The sequence below is a fragment of the Xiphophorus hellerii genome, chromosome 16 (assembly GCF_003331165.1).
Source record: "Xiphophorus hellerii strain 12219 chromosome 16, Xiphophorus_hellerii-4.1, whole genome shotgun sequence".
In the NCBI taxonomy this organism is placed as follows: Eukaryota; Metazoa; Chordata; class Actinopteri; order Cyprinodontiformes; family Poeciliidae; genus Xiphophorus; species Xiphophorus hellerii.
The window spans coordinates 25,246,051-25,263,176 of record NC_045687.1 but is presented as its reverse complement, the minus strand read 5'-3'; the positions used below and the strand labels follow the sequence as shown (position 1 = coordinate 25,263,176).

Genomic DNA, 17,126 nt, shown 5'->3' with positions numbered 1-17,126 from the left:
GAATCCAACCGCATTTAATATCAAACTTAAAGGAACAGTGCAAACTTAAAGAACCGCAGTAAATATGGACTGAGTTAATTTCATGTATTTACCAGCAAAATATGTTTCCATGACATCAATTGCAGGTATCAAAACTTCACAAATATTGATAAAATGTTTACTCATATTTAAACACATGTTTACGATTGAAACGGATCCTGCCTTGGTGAACAACCTCCAGAATTTCAGCAAAGCTCCTGTTTTAGCAGCAGTTAAACTATTTAAATGAATTGTTGATCATTAATTAAAGATGATTACACATAATATAACCGTGTGTGTGTGTGTGTGTGTGTGTGTGTGTTACTGTCGCTTAAAATAACACACACTCTATATACACTCCATATATATATATATATATATATATATATATATATATATATATATATATATATATATATATTACAGATTTATATAAAATTACAGATTTTTTTTTCTGTTGTTACTTTTTGCTCATTACTCTGCTTCCGTTGACCTTTGAATATAAAACAAAAGGTTCTTTGTTTACAATGACAAAATTAAGTTGCAGATTCTCGACATACAGTTTTTGCAATACAACTGCAATTATTAGCAACTATAATTATTGAGAAGTGTTGTCAATGTTAATATAAACTAATGGGTTATGAAATAAATTCATGAAACAATATTTAGTTTTGCATGTATGCAATCTAAAAGGGGATTTTTGATTTCTATGTGAAAATGTTTGAGGCTCGGTGAAATGGCCCATAAGTACGGAGCGCGTTTTGGGACTGGCCCGGGTCCTTGAGGAAGTTTCAGTGCAGTAAACAGGAAGCCAAAAAAAACTCCCTATTCCATTTTTCATCAGCTTCCTCCCTTTAATGATGATACAGGACCGTGATCCGCGGCCTCCGGCCCCTGCCGCTCTACTCCCACACAGCTCTCCTCACACTTACAGCTCTTTCAGCTCTTTCAGCTCCCCGCGGCGCTCAGGCTGGTAGAAACATACATGTCTCTCCATTCTGGGAGATTTAGGAAAACTTGAAATGGACAAGAATGAACTGAGCTCCTTTTTTTTTTTTTTTGCTCTGTGTGTGATCGGTTTGTCGTTTATGTACATAGGGCAGCTCCACTCAAAAGAGCCGTTTTTAGCTGTTGTGCATTATGTACATTATGTGTATGGGCTTGCTGCTTGTGTGAAGCTGTCAGACGGGCCTATTTTGTGATGGTGATGAAGAGTGGAGTTGGGAACTGACCTTTCATTGCCAGATTTTGCAGAAGGCGTGTGTTTTATGTGTTAGGGAGAGTTGTGGGCTTCCTGTGGGATGCATCTTGTTGTGTTTAACTGCTTACGGGCTTCAGAGGAAGTGAAACAGGTAAATGACCAGGGTTTGTATTTCACTTTGTGTTTTACAAAAAGCGTACTCTCTTCAAGAAATCTTTTAAAAATTTTCGTTCATTTTGGATACAGAGGTCTGTTCACCGCAGACAAAGGAAGCTCAACGATTAGAGATTGGTTAGCCGTCCTCCTTTTACCTCACCCTCCTATTCTATTTGCTGCTGTTTGTCTCCTGGGCCAGAATCTCTTGTCAGTGTTGTCCTGCGTTTCATCTGGCATTTGACAATATTCTGTTGATTCCGAAACGTCACAGTTCGCGTGCTCAGAGACCCATACGTCAGGCGTGATGGCCTTTGGACACTGATAGGGGTGAAAAGTTCGGTCAGGACTCATGAATAATGAACGAGACGGAGTCACCGCGAGGTCAGCAGACGGGCTCGAGCCGAGCAAGACAACGAAGACTCCTGCGCAGGCGCAAAGTCGAGAGAAAGCTTCTACTAACATGGGGGAAAGGTATTAACAGTTGGCTGCTTTCAGAAGTGCCCTCTATTTCCGAATCAGATGTCAGGAGGGTGTGAGACAAACAGCAAACTTCCTCTTGTCTGGCTGAGTAAACATTATCAACAACAATTCAATCAGGTCTGACAATAAATAAAAAGGCTTTTGATCTATTTATGTGACCATTTAATGAGACATATTTATATAAGTCGATGCATTTAATTTTTGCATAAGCTTCAGAAAAAAACATGTTCTCGTGTTCTCAGAGGATGGGTTACTGCTTCACACAGTTGTCGACTTTATAGTGTTAATAGGAAACTTTTTATCAGAGAGAGAAGCAGCTTGTTTTGACAACGATCTGTAGTGCCTTGTCTCCTACATGATTATATATATAAAAACTGCTTACAAGATGCAGCTCTTCTTCACCGCCACCAGAGCTCGCTTCAGACCACGAGGACAACTGGAAACAGCACAACCCGCGTGGGATGATACCCCGCCCCCACCCCTCCAGTCCCTCCGCCACCCCCTTCATACCTTTAAGCCGCCAGCTGGCAATAACTTTAAGCCCCGTGCTGTCTTTCTGCACCTTTTGTTATTTTTTTGTACTGCTTACCGATTAATTGCAAAGTCCGACGGCAGTGTTTCTCTAATGCCACCAATTAGAAGGGAAAAAGTCGCATAAGCTCGTGAATAGTGTGTTTCATGTTGATCAATCTTAGTTTGCTGAGAATTTTTAAAAGTAGATGTTTAGAAAAGCATGTGAATGTCTGTCCTTTACTATCATTGTTTCCTCTCTACTCCCGTCTTCCTGCCCCTGGTGAAGAAAAAGGGGGAGCTGTTATCAGCAGGGCTGCATGACTCGCTGCTGGGGCTACCAGCAAAAAGTTCAGAGTTGAAGGGTCAAAAGTTCGCCCTCATGTGGTAGTTCTACCCTCACCACTCTAACTCGCTCCACTCTCCACCACTCGCACTATGTCAAAGGCAAAAACAGGAGGAGGGGAAGTCAGGGGAGCGGAGGTAGTGAGAGGTTACGTTACTCATGACAGAAATAATAGAGGGAGGCGAAGTAGAGGTGAAGGCCTGACCTTTCATTCCTTCCCAACCTAGTGACAAAAGCAGAACCGCTCCTCTTGATGCAGTTCGAGACAGGAGAGACAGAGAGAGAGGCTGGCGGAGGGAGGGAGTTCAGTGACATGCAGGCAGGTACAGGTGTTAGGCTGCATGTCCTGTTCACACTGGCCAACATTTGTTTTAGATCCACTCAAACTAGAATGGGGTGATTCTTAATTTTCAAGAAATGGTCCTTAGAAACATGTATAGATATACTGGTGTTTTTATTTATTATGCATGATCAAGCCCCTGCTCTGATGCATATTTGTATTCTAAAGAATCCCAGCATTTTTCCTTTTTCTCCACCCCAAAGTTACTCACCTTGTATCACCTCTTCAGGCATAGAGGACTAATGTATGAGCAAGAGCTTGAGAAACTCATCAAGGTGTTTATCTTTAGTTGCATTTATTACTGCAGTAGTGTATTCACAGGTCTGACTAACAAATCAATCATCCATCTGCAGCTGGTCCAGAACGCTGCTGCTGGAGTTCTGACTAAAACCAGGAAGATAGAGAACATCACCTTGCTACAGTCCTTCACTGAGAGAACAGACTTTAAGATACTGTTAGGTTAAAAATCACTGAACACTTTAGCACCACAATATATTCAAATTCTGCTGCTGGTGCATCAACCTTCCAGACCCAACCCATTCTCACTCCCAACTCGTCATATATTGACGCATGGGACGGTCCGTCCTCGTCACATGTTGAAGCGCAGGGTACCCCTTTCGCGTCAATATGTGACGCGAGGTGTTTTACACTATGCCTTACCGTAATTTTTGCCTCTCAGGTCTTCTGGTTCTGGTTCTGCTCTGCATCCAGAACCAGAACCAAACATGGAGAAGCAGCATTCAGCTTCTATGCACCACAAATTTGGAACAAACTTCCAGAAAATTGCAAAACAGCTGAAACACTGAGTTCCTTTAGATCTAAAATAAAAATCCAGAGTTGCCTTTGATTAGCAGTAAGTTGAACATTGATCAACATACTGTATTTGATGCATTTGCTTGATGATTTTGATGATGACATTGGACAAAATATAACATTTATTCTTTGTTTCATACATAATTGATGACTCAATGATATTTTTATATGGAAAAAAGACTTTGGACTACCTTATTGCTGAAAGTAGCTATGGAAATAAGCTTGACTTGACTTAATTGTGTACAAATATAATAATAAGGCTCTTTTAAAAAGGGACAGCTCAAACATAAATGTCATCATTAAATGTGTTGTGCCTGATTATAGCATAAGCTTATTCCATATGTAGTTAGTTAAGAACTGGTTACAAAATAGATATTTAATACAATAAAACAGGACAAAATTGATCACCACAGGTAACTTTCATTTCATACCACATGCAAACAGACATACAAAAATACACCCACACACACACACACACACACACACACACACACATTTAATCACTGACACACGTATGCACACACTCTTTTGCTCTCTCTCACTCATACATTTAGTTATTTCATATTTGAGCAGTTATTATATATATACATATATGTATATACAGTATATATACTGTATATATATATATATGTGTGTATTTTTTTTTGTATTGCATTTTTTAAATGATCAGAGAGCTACAGGTTCTCACATCATCAGAAACAAGTTCCACTACTTAACAGCCTTTATAGAATAAAGAGGTTGCCTGGTAACATTAGGCAAAATGGTATGGTGCAATCTCTTGCCAACAAAAGCAGCTATTTCACTGGTGCACTGCAGTGGAATAGCACGACAGTGAATATGCACGTCCAGTTTCATATTTGTTGCCCTCATTATTTTTATTATTTTATTATTATTATTTTATTGAGAAGTCCAGCCAAAGTCCAAATTTCAATCTGATCGTCCTGGAACTAAATGTTACAATTTAGAACTGAATTCCAAGACTGTAGTTCAGGTCTTCACAAATACTCTTGACCCCTGACCACGTGACTGCTTGGATGAAATCGGATCAGTGTTGCTGCATGTTGCACTTTAACCAGTCACTGCAAAAGATGAATCCGAAATTCAGACGAAACGTGCATAAAGCCCGTTGGTCACGAATAAGATTATTTAATTACTGTAATGTGAAAACTGTTGCAATCAATGCATTTCAATTGACTGTTTAAAATGGTATGAATATTTTTTAAAGGCAATGTTTTGTTAAAATATTTGTGAAATGTGTGAAGTTGGAATATTAAAAATTATATCCCTTTTACATCATTTTTGTTAAAAAATGGAAGCTGGGCCGAGTAGTCCTGTTAGTAAAAAGACAGCACTGGGTGTTTCATTAGTTTGTTTTTGGCTAAAATAATGGTGAAATGTGACATTTAAAGCAATACTGATATAATTACGTGAATAAAGTGTGGACACATGGTTCCAGTTACGCCGACAATAATTCTTCCATTAAAGACAATATAGCAAATCCTGGCTCTGTGCATTGTCGGCATGCAGTTCACTACTGATGATAAAATGAAGTCGTACAACAGATTGATTTGTAATAGCCTTCTCCCGAGTCTTTCGATTCGTTCACGTATTACCGCTCATGGGTGAGTGATTTATATTTATACGACAAAAGTAAAAAGGACAAATGATTGTGGAAGAAAAGAATAAAACCTGTGAAAAAAAGAAAAGACCTTCACTTCCATGGGTCATTTTTCTTGGAGTAATGACTCCAACTCAATTAGGTATGAGAGAGAAAGCGGGAGAGGGAAGGTCTGGAAGCAAATGACAGAAAGACAGGATGAGGGACAGAAGGGAGTGCAGAGAGGTGGACGTGTCAAAGAAAGGGTGTGGAAAAGAGAGGAGGTGAGTGAGGCACAAGGAAAGGGGAGAGGTTGGCTCTGCTCGGGGTGAACGGGAGGTCATCTCGTCTCACCGACATTAAAATGTGGATCAGGGACGCAGGGCGTCACGCCTCGCGCGTTAAACAAAGAGTGTGCCAAACTGGCAGATTAATTTGAAAACTTGAGTCCGCACACTTAAAGCCTTAAAGAGACCACAGTCTTCACAGCAGCCCCGCTCTGCTCTGTCTACCTCTGTCCCAAAGCCTCCACTTTCCACCAGGCGCTGATCTCTGCGGATCCTCCCGCACCGACGGCGTGGGACGGTAGCGAATGTGTCCGGCTGTGCGGGTTCCTTCCTCCCCCTAGGAGATTTTCGTTAAATCAGTTAAATCTAAGAATCGCTCTTAGAGGACCGTGTGAAGCATGCTGCCGAAGAGTCATATTTTCGTTTTCCAAGAGTACTGAAGCGTGCGTGAAGGAGCTAATCTTCTGAAACGGCAGCCTCCTAGTTATTACCTATCACTGATTTAGAAGATGGTCTAAGACAAAACACACCGAAGAGCCCAATGCTGGAAGATCAGAGCGTGGAAGCGCGGATTTAAGTCGAGACAACTGAAGGAAAACGCGTCTTGTTACGCAGAAATACATGACGGCGTCCAGGATTGTGTTGGTAGCATAAATTAAAACAAAAAAGAACCTGCATGACAGGGCAGAACCAGGACCAGAAACATGGATCAATTCGGTGGCAGCGACGGAGGAAAGCAGGTGAGCTTCCCCGGAGTGAGTGAGTGAGTGAGTAGCCTGGAAGGAGCAAAAATACGCTGCATGAAAGAAGGAGCTGCTTCGTTACATTTCGCTTTGTGTGTGTGTGTGTGTGGGTGTGTGTGTGTGTGTGTGTGTGTGTGTGTGTGTGTGTGTGGTGTGTGGGCGTGCGCGCGCGTGTGTCCAGCAGGTGCGTTGCTCATGCTGAGAGGAAGAGGAAGATCACGTGTAGACCCACCTCCCTTCCTCCTCGGTCTGTCTGTTTTCAGTCCAGTTCCCTTTTTATTGATTCATCTTTTCATTGATCAGAGTCTCTGTCTTATAGGCTGAGGGGGATTTGCTTTCTGTTTTCCAGAACCATTTCCGTTTTAGTGCCATGTCTGCGTTAATTATTTACTTCAGCTCAGCCAGGAGGAGACTGTGCTGTAGATAGATAGATAGATAGATAGATAGATAGATAGATAGATAGATAGATAGATAGATAGATAGATAGATAGATAGATAGATAGATAGATAGATAGATAGATAGATAGATAGATAGATAGATAGATAGATAGATAGATAGATAGATAGATAGATAGATAGATAGATAGATAGATAGATAGATAGATAGATAGATAGATAGATAGTTTTAACAAGGTTTTGTTCATTTTTTCTCAGTTCGCTGAAAATGTTTGTGAGAGTACAACTTCTTGTAAAATAGCTTACATGATTTTTTTTTTTCATATATCCATCAGTGGTTGTTAACATGACTTGTAATTTAGTGACAGCTTGTCTTGTGAAAACGACATTTCGATCATTGAATCGCGGGTTGTTCTTTCTTTCTCCTGTTGGCGCAGTGGTGATGGTGGGAGTGCTGCTGGTTTCAGCTCCACAGCTTTCAGCTTCGGACTCTGAAGTCGCGTCAGGCGTTTGCGGCTCTTCATTTTTTTCCCCTTTTCCTTATTTTACATAACAATAACCACCGAGCTGAGCAGGGTTTATTTTTCAAACTGCACAATGGGAGAGAGTAACATTTCTCCACTTCTTCATTGTTTCTGCAGCTTTTTCACATTCGTAATATTTCAAAACATTGACAAGACCACGGGCTGCAGATAATGGCTCCTTTAACCCTTCAATATGCTCTGATTCATTTCCTCGTTGCGGCCCTCAATAATGTCTTAAAAATTCCTTCGTTCATATAGATATTTACGTTTTTCAAACAAACACATTATTAAATGGGTTTTTCTTTGCATTGCTATCATTGTCAGTTTTTTATCTTGTTTTTTCTTTTTTTCTTATTAAAAGACATATGCATAGGCCTCTGGCCATTTTGAAAATGTTGCCTTTTGCTTTGTCCCGAAGAAATATCGACGTTCTTCTTGAATTACACAATTTAACTAGAGTATAGATTATTTTATTTTTTCACTCATGATGGACAGAGTACTAGCTATGAAAATAAATGCTCCCGTGCACAATGACAAATCACTATTACCGTTCATATTATAATAACATAACTTGATCGATACCTGGAATGACCCTCGACTGAGGGTCAAGGTGAAAGAAATATGAGCACATAGAATAGAATAGAATAGAATAGAATAGAATAGAATAGAATAGAATAGAATAGAATAGAATAGAATAGAATAGAATAGAAAGCAGTAGATTTTACTCCTTCCCATTTCAACAATCCACATGTTGTTTGCTCTGGTGATTTATCAACAACTTTTGAGGAAACATCTAGCAGCATCGCACGCAGCTTGGAGCAACTGTTCGTGTCACCAAATCGATGTACAGAGTAGAAAAACACAAGATATTAATTATATGGAAAGCACAGGACGAAACGACTAATGTATGAAATTCACCACGTTCCTCTTATATTAAATAAATAACACTTGGAGTAAAAGAAAGAAAGAAAGAAAGAAAGAAAGAAAGAAAGAAAGAAAGAAAGAAAGAAAGAAAGAAAGATAGAATAAACTAACCAATTATGCATTACATGCCTTTTTAAAGAACAAATCCTAAAATCGCTTTTTAATTCAGTTACATCAGAGTTCGCAAGACAGACAGCATTTACTGCGCCGGAGCGGTATTTATCCATTTACTCTCTGCTCCATCCATTCTCCAGGCCGATCTTTCAGGACAATTTTGATATTACAGTTTATCTTCGTGCCAAGTGATTTGTCTTTTCTTTCAAGAAAATGCGTTCATTCTTTAAGAGCGGCCGCTATGGCAGGAGCCAAGTTATTCTTTTCTGACTCAGCAATTTTTGATTCGTTACATATGTAACCTTAACCAAATTACTGCATAATATGATTAGGAATAGCCTGAATAAATGTACATTATATTTGTATCACATTACATTTTTAATGGAAAGACTACATCCTACGTATTAGTAAGGAAGTTATAGATTTTCAAAAGGAAAAAAAACAAAAAACAAAACCAGACTGATAAAGGCCTAAATTTCCTTCCAGACTCAAATTATCAATAATATTATTTTTAAATAGCAACGTCTCGTAGCATATATGAAATACGTATTTAATAAGCCTGTCGTGTCATCTGCTAAAAATATTTTACATTAGTACATGTAATTTAAACAATGAAACATTTCGTCATGCTTCTCAAAATTCATTCGTTTGAACAATTAATAACATCCTATATATTATTAAATAAATCATAGATAATTCCAGTTAAATAACCAGTAAAAAAAATCCAATAATACCTTCTTCCCACCAAATTAAATGTATTCATATCAGTTATATTTATAGCTTTGGAAAATTTTTACAAAGTAGTTCTGAAGCATTCTGTGCAGCCTGCTCTCCTCCTCTTCTCACCAGAGCAAAAAATACAAAAAAAGGAACATGTTCAAATAGCTGCTCGCTCTTATTGTACGGCCTCAAGCTGCAGGAAGTTAGAACAGCGTTAAAATTCCACCAGAGCTGTCCCGTGCTCTGGTGTCAATGACAGACGTAGAGAAGAGAAATCAGAAATTATAAAAACAATACAAGTTTCACCTTTACAGAGTCGATGTCTTCTATATCTACCCTGTAGATCCGGATTTGTGTCCAAATGTCTAACAGCATCACAAATTCGCTTCTAGGGGAGTATATAGTGGATTTACACACGACGGATTCACCATTGCTACCGTGACCCTGGACGACCTGCAAGCTGCTGCTTCCTGTTCGAATATGCTTGCAAAATCAAAGTGAAACTCTAAAAATCATTAGGCCTCTTTCCATTGTTAGCTTTGACAATAGAGTAAGAATATTTTGGGGCTAAATATACTTTGCTTTTAACGGAGAATTTGGAATAATTTGGAATTTTAGATAACTAAAATATACAGCAGCTGATTTGGTTCTGTTTACTTCTTGTTTAAAAGTATGACGAAGGGATAGTTTGCTATTCTGTCATTTATTTATTTATTTTAGGCACCAGCAACCCTCCCGACCCCATTAGGGACAAGGGTGAACAGAAAATGGATGGATATTTGTTTTTTTATTTCTATTTTAGAAGCAAATGATTTTATATGGGCTGAGGGTGTTTATGTGTGTCCACTCAGCGTCCTCACTTTTAATCGGCAGTATGTTGTGTACACATATTTTACTTTAATAAATAGACATTGTGATTAAACATGAGCTATGCTTAATTTCTATTTATTGTGTGTGTTTGGTGGGGTGTTGTACTTGGCTGAGATGGGAGGCTGTTGACACCGGAGGGGAGAAAACTAAACCTTGACGGTCTCTGGATTGTATAAAGCTCAGAAAAACACGTGGAGGTTTGGAGTCATCGGAGCTAATTCCAATATTTTTCATGCAAGGTATATATATATATATATAACTGACTGAATCAGTAAGTGAGGTTTGGCTGATTGTTGGCTGGGTGCCTGGTGGAACCGCGTTTTAAAAGAATGACACCGATGCTGAACTCTCGTTCCTCATGCAAAGGTTTTCTGGTGATTTAGGAGGCCGCTGAACCTGAATTACTTGATGAATTTTCTATCGATCCTAAACACGCCAGATTAATCTCTGACGCTGCTACTGGGTGGCGGTGCAGGAGCCGGCCAGGCCACTCTCCCACTCCCCGGTATTAGCGGAGTATGAGAAGAAGAAGGGGGAAGAAAGTTGGCAAACAGCCTCTGCACACACCCTGTATGTACACAGAGGGAGGTGCAGGCGCCATTAACTCCCCAGAGTCATTTCCCCCGCTACTTGTTTTATTGTATTTTATTTTCTGCTTGAATTGGTTAGTTAGGCACTTAAAAGAAGAAAAAGCGACAGAAGATCACTGTGAGGAATAAGATGTCGCTCTTTTTTAATCGTTGTAAGAACATCGGCGTTTTTTGTTTGTTTGTTTGTTTGTTTGTTTTTGTTTGGGCTTTTGGTCTGAGATTCTTCCTCTTTCACAAGCTCCGGGTCTGGTAATATGAGCAGACCGGTTCGCGGAGCCAGCAGGGGAAATGATTGAGGCTTAAAGGGAGAGCGTCTAATCAAAAACTGAGGTCATATGATCTTGCGCGTGCGAGAGCGGAGTGTATGTTTAATTCCATTTCCTTATCCGGGGGTCCGTCCAAGAGGCGTGCAATTGGCTGCTTTCCGTCACGTGGAATCCCAACTTTGTTCACTTGACAGAAAAGAAGGAGGGTTTAAGTGAACAGGAATAACCGAAGACTAAAGGGATGACATATAAATTTTAGTTATATTTCATTTCAAGCCGGTGCAATTTCAGAAAAAGACTGAAATTAATGGCCATGAGCTCCTATTTGATCAACTCCAACTATGTGGATCCGAAGTTCCCACCCTGCGAGGAATACTCACAAAGCGACTATTTGCCCAGTCACTCCCCGGACTATTACGGCTCCCAGAGGCAGGACCCTGCCGCTTTCCGGCCAGACTCTGTCTACCACAATGAGCACAACCCGGCTCATCACCAACACCGACTCGAGCCGCCGTACACGCCGTGCCAGCGTGCACCACAACCCGCTTCAGAAGTGACGTCCCCCCAGGGTCCCACTGTTCTCCCCACCGGGCTGCACACCACCCCTGTGTCGGAGCAGAGCCACCGCTGTGACTCGGTAACACCGAGCCCGCCTCCACCTCCACCCTGCGGTCAAACGCCTCGCAGCCAAAGCGCTTCTTCCCCCGCCAGCAGCCGGAAGGACCCGGTGGTGTATCCGTGGATGAAGAAGGTGCATGTAAACATCGGTAAGAGCTGCACGGGAACTTTATCCCCTCTCTCTTCCACTGTCTGCAGCGGAGATCTGGCTATGCGTAAAGCTTGGTGTCCACGGTCGGAACCCATGTTCCGTTAGCAGCAGAGAGGGCTCGCTGCAGGGTTGAGATTTACGGTCCTCTGTTTGCAGGGTCAATATAATTACACCCGCCATAAATTTTTATTACACCTCTCAGCTGTGGTGTCTTGTGAAGTCTGATCTCAGGCTGCTCTGCCTTATGACAACCCAGAGCGAGCCCATAAGTTAGCTTTTATGCGCTGGTAATTCGACTTTAAGTGGTGCGGCTTTATAAACGGTGGACTCCAACCTTCCGTTCCTCTCGTTGTTCCAAGGAAAGGAAAGTTTTATGACAGATGAAATATTCATGTTTATAGAGTCGGTCGTAAAACACTAATGTGAAAGCGAATAGCTCCAGTCTGGTGTGGATTCTCTCTGCAGGCTGCAGCCTATTGCGTTGCAAGCGAAGCCTTCATCATCCGTATCATCAGCTTTGCAAAGTCACAAGAATGAGTTCATTCCTTATATTTGCGAAGAACGAACGAGACCTTTGATTCGTTTTTTTATTTTTTGTTGTCCTACAAATAATCGATTCCGTTTTTTACAGTCAGAACGACAGAAATCCACCGCATCACATTGCATACAGATGTCTGTAATTTTTCAGATTTGTCGAATCATTACTTAGTCAGTGATTCTGTGTCATCATGCCTGCTGCTCCACCACTCCTCTCCCCGCCTCCACCAAAACCACCGCCTTTGTTTTTCACTAGCTAGAAAACAAAGAGAAGAACAGCATCCACACTTCCTGTTTGTGCCACTTGCTCACGAAATCACCTAAAATAATGTGTATTAGCTCCGGGTGACTGATTTATGTTGCAGACAAAGTTATTTTATTTTTAAACAAGTCGACACAAAATACCATTAAACGTCCACTGCGTCTGCGCGCAAGACAGGCGCTCACACAACGCCATCTGGATGTGGAGTGTCACTGCCTCGGGCCCGGCGCGTCTCCTGGCAACATCTGCATGTCCCTCAACATGTGGGCAACCAGATCATGCGAAACAACACAAACCACAAAAAAAAAAATCGCTTCTTCAAGCATTACATGAACGTGTCACTGTTGTTTTCTTTCTGTCTCTTAGACCACTTCATTTATTTTTAACAACAATACTCCAGTTAAATATTGCTGCAAATATCTTGTTCGTTTCTCAACAATTTACGTGTGCCTGATTTGTTTACTATCTTCTAACTTTATTTATTTATTTATTTATTTATTTATTTATTTATTTATTTATTTATTTATTTATTTTTGGCTTTTTAATGCCTCGTCCCTTTGTTCTTCCACAGTAAATTCCAGCTACTCTGGTGGAGAACCTAAACGCTCTCGGACGGCCTATACGCGCCAACAGGTTCTGGAGCTAGAGAAGGAGTTCCACTACAACCGCTATCTGACACGCAGGCGTAGAGTGGAGATTGCGCACACTTTGTGTCTGTCAGAGCGGCAGATAAAGATCTGGTTCCAGAACCGGAGGATGAAATGGAAGAAGGACCACAAGCTGCCCAACACGAAAGTCCGCTCCGGGACTAACAGCATCACAAGCTCTCAGACTGTGTCCGCGTCTCAGAACCGCTCTTCCGGACCTCTATAGCACGGCTCTTTGAGCTGTGGCAATGTGGTGCCCGTCCGTATTCTCCCGTTTTCATACTGGAGGCTGAAGATGTGGTGAAACAAACCCTCCGGAATGTGCACTTTGGACCAGAGTAGAAACTTAACGTTTGAAATGAGGACCAACTCCACTCGTGGCAGACCACAGGGCCCGGACTGCTCCGTAACAAACCTGTGACTTTGTGTGTGGGGGTTTTATGGGAGGTCTGGTTGTGAAATCTGACTTAAAGAATCCAAAAGGGATGCATGTGTTAGAATTAAAAACACAGAGCTACACAGTTCGTCGAATAGATTTCCGTGAATCCTAACAGCTCCTCTGTACTTTTTCTCCTCTTTAAATGTACTTCTGCCGTCTAGACAGAGCCACCCACCTACCATATTTTGCTTAGAGCGGTGTGTGTGTGTGTGCTTTTAACACGCTTTCCTTTAGCTTTTTTTTCTTTTGAGAACATCCTAGCTTCTATGTTTAATCACACCAAACCTGAGAGCCATTCTTTATGTTTTCTGTGTGGGGTACAAAGCGAAGGGGTGAACCGCGCGGCTCTGCCCATAACCCCGCCCTCTCAGACCACTACCCCCTCACACACTTGTAAAAAATGGAACTGTCGTTTCTTCCATAGCCCCCACTCCACCTCCACACACACACACACCCACACACCCACACACACACACCCACACACACACAAATATGCATAAAAAGCAGTAGAAAGCATCATGTAGCCACGCTCGTACCAGCAGCACTCAAACAGAACCTGGACCCGCCGGTCTGATTGTTAGCTGCTACAGTTTGAACTCGGCTTTCCTTTAGTTCTTGAGGGCAGAATATAGCTTTTGAACATGTTATTAGAGCTATTTTTGAAGTCAGTATTGATTGTAAAGCGGTTCTCTGCGTTGACATTGCTGCGAGTGATGCGGAAGGTTTAAGTGGCTCATGTTCGTATGTTACTAAGGCTGCAGAGATATAGAATTATTTTCCAGCACTTATGAAACATGGATGCGGTCAAACCTTTCCCACTGGACATTAATGATCACACCAAAATCGTACAAATAGTACAAAACACAGCACTAAATAATGTATTACTTATTACCTCACGTGTAAATATATATGAATATAAATATGTTTTATGATATCATGTTGTCGCTTGCTCGTTGATGAAGTGACAGGTTTTCAAGCTTTTACTGACATGAAGAGGTATATTTTTTCTTCCAACAAAAGCTCTATTCTTTTGTTCTATGTTGGAATGAAACTGTTTGCAAATGATGGAGGTTTTAAGATACACGGCGATAATTGGGCAAGAAAAAGTGATTTCTCTTTCTTTTTGTTCGTCATTTCGTGTTTTTCTGTTAATTGAATCCTATTCCTTTTTCTAAAGTGTCTGATTGTTTTTTTTTTGTTTGTTTTATTTATCCGTTCTGAATTTGCAACATTTTTTTAATGATATTGTTTTCGTTATAATCCAAGTGCCACAGCCGCAATGATAGTATTTGTTGAACCTGTGTTGCCTCCCGGAAATCTATATGTTCCTTTCTCACTTTCCTTAGTGTCAAGTTTTTTTGTAAATAGCCCAAAAATATAAATAAATGACTGAACGTGTAATATTTCTAGTGTTTTTCTATTTTTATTTTTAATTAAATACTGTTCCACCTGTTTTTACAAAACGATATGAACAACTAATGTATTTTAAAGGTTTTCTCCTCATTGTCAAATAGGATTTAAAATATTCTTTCTCTAACTGATCTAACTCTTTTGGAAAATTATAATTTATTTTTTCATTTTCCTTTGTGGTGTCTGTGGATTTGTCCCTCCATCAGGATTTACAGCTGGAAGAAGAACTTGACACACAATAAATAATAACATATTATCTCGGTGTTGGTTTTGCCTACAAAGCCACGGAAAGCTGTCTTCAGAAATCACGAGGCTGCGATGATTAATCTGTCCCGGCCAGGAGTGATCCTGGTACATTACGTCCTGTAATCTCGTTTTAAATCACAAGCCGTCCTTCCGTTTCTCTCCTTAATTTAACGGCAGCTCAGATGCGCTGCTTGCATCGGTCCTATAAAGATTGTGCAGCTCCCTCCCCCACTCACCCCATCTCCCAAAGACCCCCAGCTTTAAAGATAAAAAATCTGATACTTTAACCCTAAAACAAGTTTAAATTTCATACATTTTTCTCACCAATCTATATTTTGACCAGCATTATGTGCACATGTGTTTTCTTTCTTTCTTTCCTTCTTTCTTTTAGATATTACGGAAAGGGAGTGGGCCGGCGCAATAGCTCAAGCCTTGACAACCAAATAGATAATCAACAAGACGAATGGCTTCTTTTGGGAGGTGCGGCTCTCGTATTAATTTTCATTTTCTTTTCTTTGAGCAGGTATCGAAAAATAGGGAACAAGAAGAGGGGAACGAGAAAATAGCATTCCTCTCGATGAACTTTAAACTAAAAACTGTGCCCCACAAATTGGTCCATTCGTGCACAAAGAAGACTCCAAGATACTCTGTTGGCTGATTTCTCCCTGAACAACTTGCCATATAAATTCCTCCTGCAAATCTGTCCGGTTGTTGTATATATATATATATATATATATATATATATATATATATATATATATATATATATATATATATATATATATGTGTGTGTGTGTGTGTGTGTGTGTGTGGGTGTGGGTGTGTGTGGGTGTTATATACAAATATAACAGATATATTATATATCTAATAATAATAATAATAATAATAATAATTATTATTATTATTATTATTATTATTATTATTATTATTATTATTAAACCATTATGAGGGACTTTGCCGTTTGCTATTTCTCTGAATGGATGCTCACACACACCATCTGTAAGATCGTCTCTCGCCATTATGTACTGGCCAAGGCAGAAGGGACAGCTCCGCAAGAAAAATGCAAGAATTATTCAAGAACCAATCATTAATCATTTGCTCTTCTTTAAACGCTTCTTCTTCTTCTTCTATTGTCATTCAGCAGTTCTACACAAGACCCCTTACTCCAGGAGTGAGGGAGGGCAAAGAGCACATAGACACAGGAAAAAAAAGGAGACGTCTTGCAAGACACATGGAGGATTGACACCCCCACCCTCTTCACAGCTCCTTCCCCTGCACACACACAAGCGTGCGCACGCACACACACACCCACACACACACGCACACAACACCTCCTCTTGCCAATCATCAGCAAACTATTTTTACAACCCACAAATGGCCTGTCTTCCTATAAAATGATATAAACTGTTTTGTTTCTTAGTGCTAAGAACTGAAGCCCCGAAAGGAAACAGTCAGGAGTCCTCACAGCGAGCGGAAGATGGCCTTGAGTTTATTGGAAGTTGTGACAAAGGTAAGAGACATGGGGGGAGTTCATAGAGGCTTTTCTGTCTCTGGGCATCCCGCTTCTCCAAGTCTGAGGCGTTTTCCAGTTTCACTTGTCCTGTGAGCGTTTGGTGAAATCAGAATGCCTCTCTGCCCTGGAGGGCCTTTGATTTGTAGCGCAATGTTTATGTATATATGAGTCGGGGGTAGATGGATTGGAGGTTTTGTGTGTGCCAATGAGAGCTAGCGGTATCTGTGGTGCGTTATGTAGTTTTACCCATGAGCCTGTTGATGTGTTTCGTCTTTCTGGTTTGTTTGTACCACATACTATGTGAAGCTCTGTCATTTGTTTCTTCACGTTTGTTCACATGAATACTCCATTGTTAGGAATTGTTCATATTCATTTGAACCAAGAGCCGTGATTTGGTTCATGTAGGTT

General features: G+C 40.5%; 2 protein-coding genes across 4 annotated transcripts in view; both read left to right on the top strand.

Annotated features, from left to right (window-relative positions):
- The window catches only part of hoxb3a (homeobox B3a), a 49,766-nt gene that overhangs the window by 1,388 nt on the left and 31,252 nt on the right, over window positions 1-17,126 (top strand). Inside the window, exons 1-3 of one of the 3 annotated variants that reach the window (XM_032586979.1) lie at window positions 4,487-6,488; window positions 15,597-15,685; window positions 16,347-16,715. The gene's annotated coding sequence lies outside the window, so the exon portion shown is untranslated. Of the gene's footprint in view, window positions 1-4,486; window positions 6,489-15,064; window positions 15,686-16,346; window positions 16,716-17,126 lie in introns of those variants that run through there. The other 2 variants (XM_032586978.1, XM_032586977.1) reach the window with 2 other exon arrangements.
- On the top strand, window positions 8,198-14,950 carry hoxb4a (homeobox B4a). The gene is made up of 2 exons (XM_032586988.1): window positions 8,198-11,662; window positions 13,035-14,950. The coding sequence occupies exons 1-2, from the start codon at window positions 11,203-11,205 to the stop codon at window positions 13,334-13,336; spliced, it is 762 nt and encodes a 253-aa protein (XP_032442879.1). The 5' UTR covers window positions 8,198-11,202; the 3' UTR covers window positions 13,337-14,950.

Excerpts from the sequence above, each read along its gene's own strand:
- hoxb4a (XM_032586988.1), top strand. The coding sequence starts at position 11,203 with ATGGCCATGAGCTCCTATTTGATCAACTCCAACTATGTGGATCCGAAG. Across the intron at positions 11,663-13,034 it reads GAAGGTGCATGTAAACATCG|TAAATTCCAGCTACTCTGGT; the intron begins GTAAGAGCTGCA and ends GTTCTTCCACAG.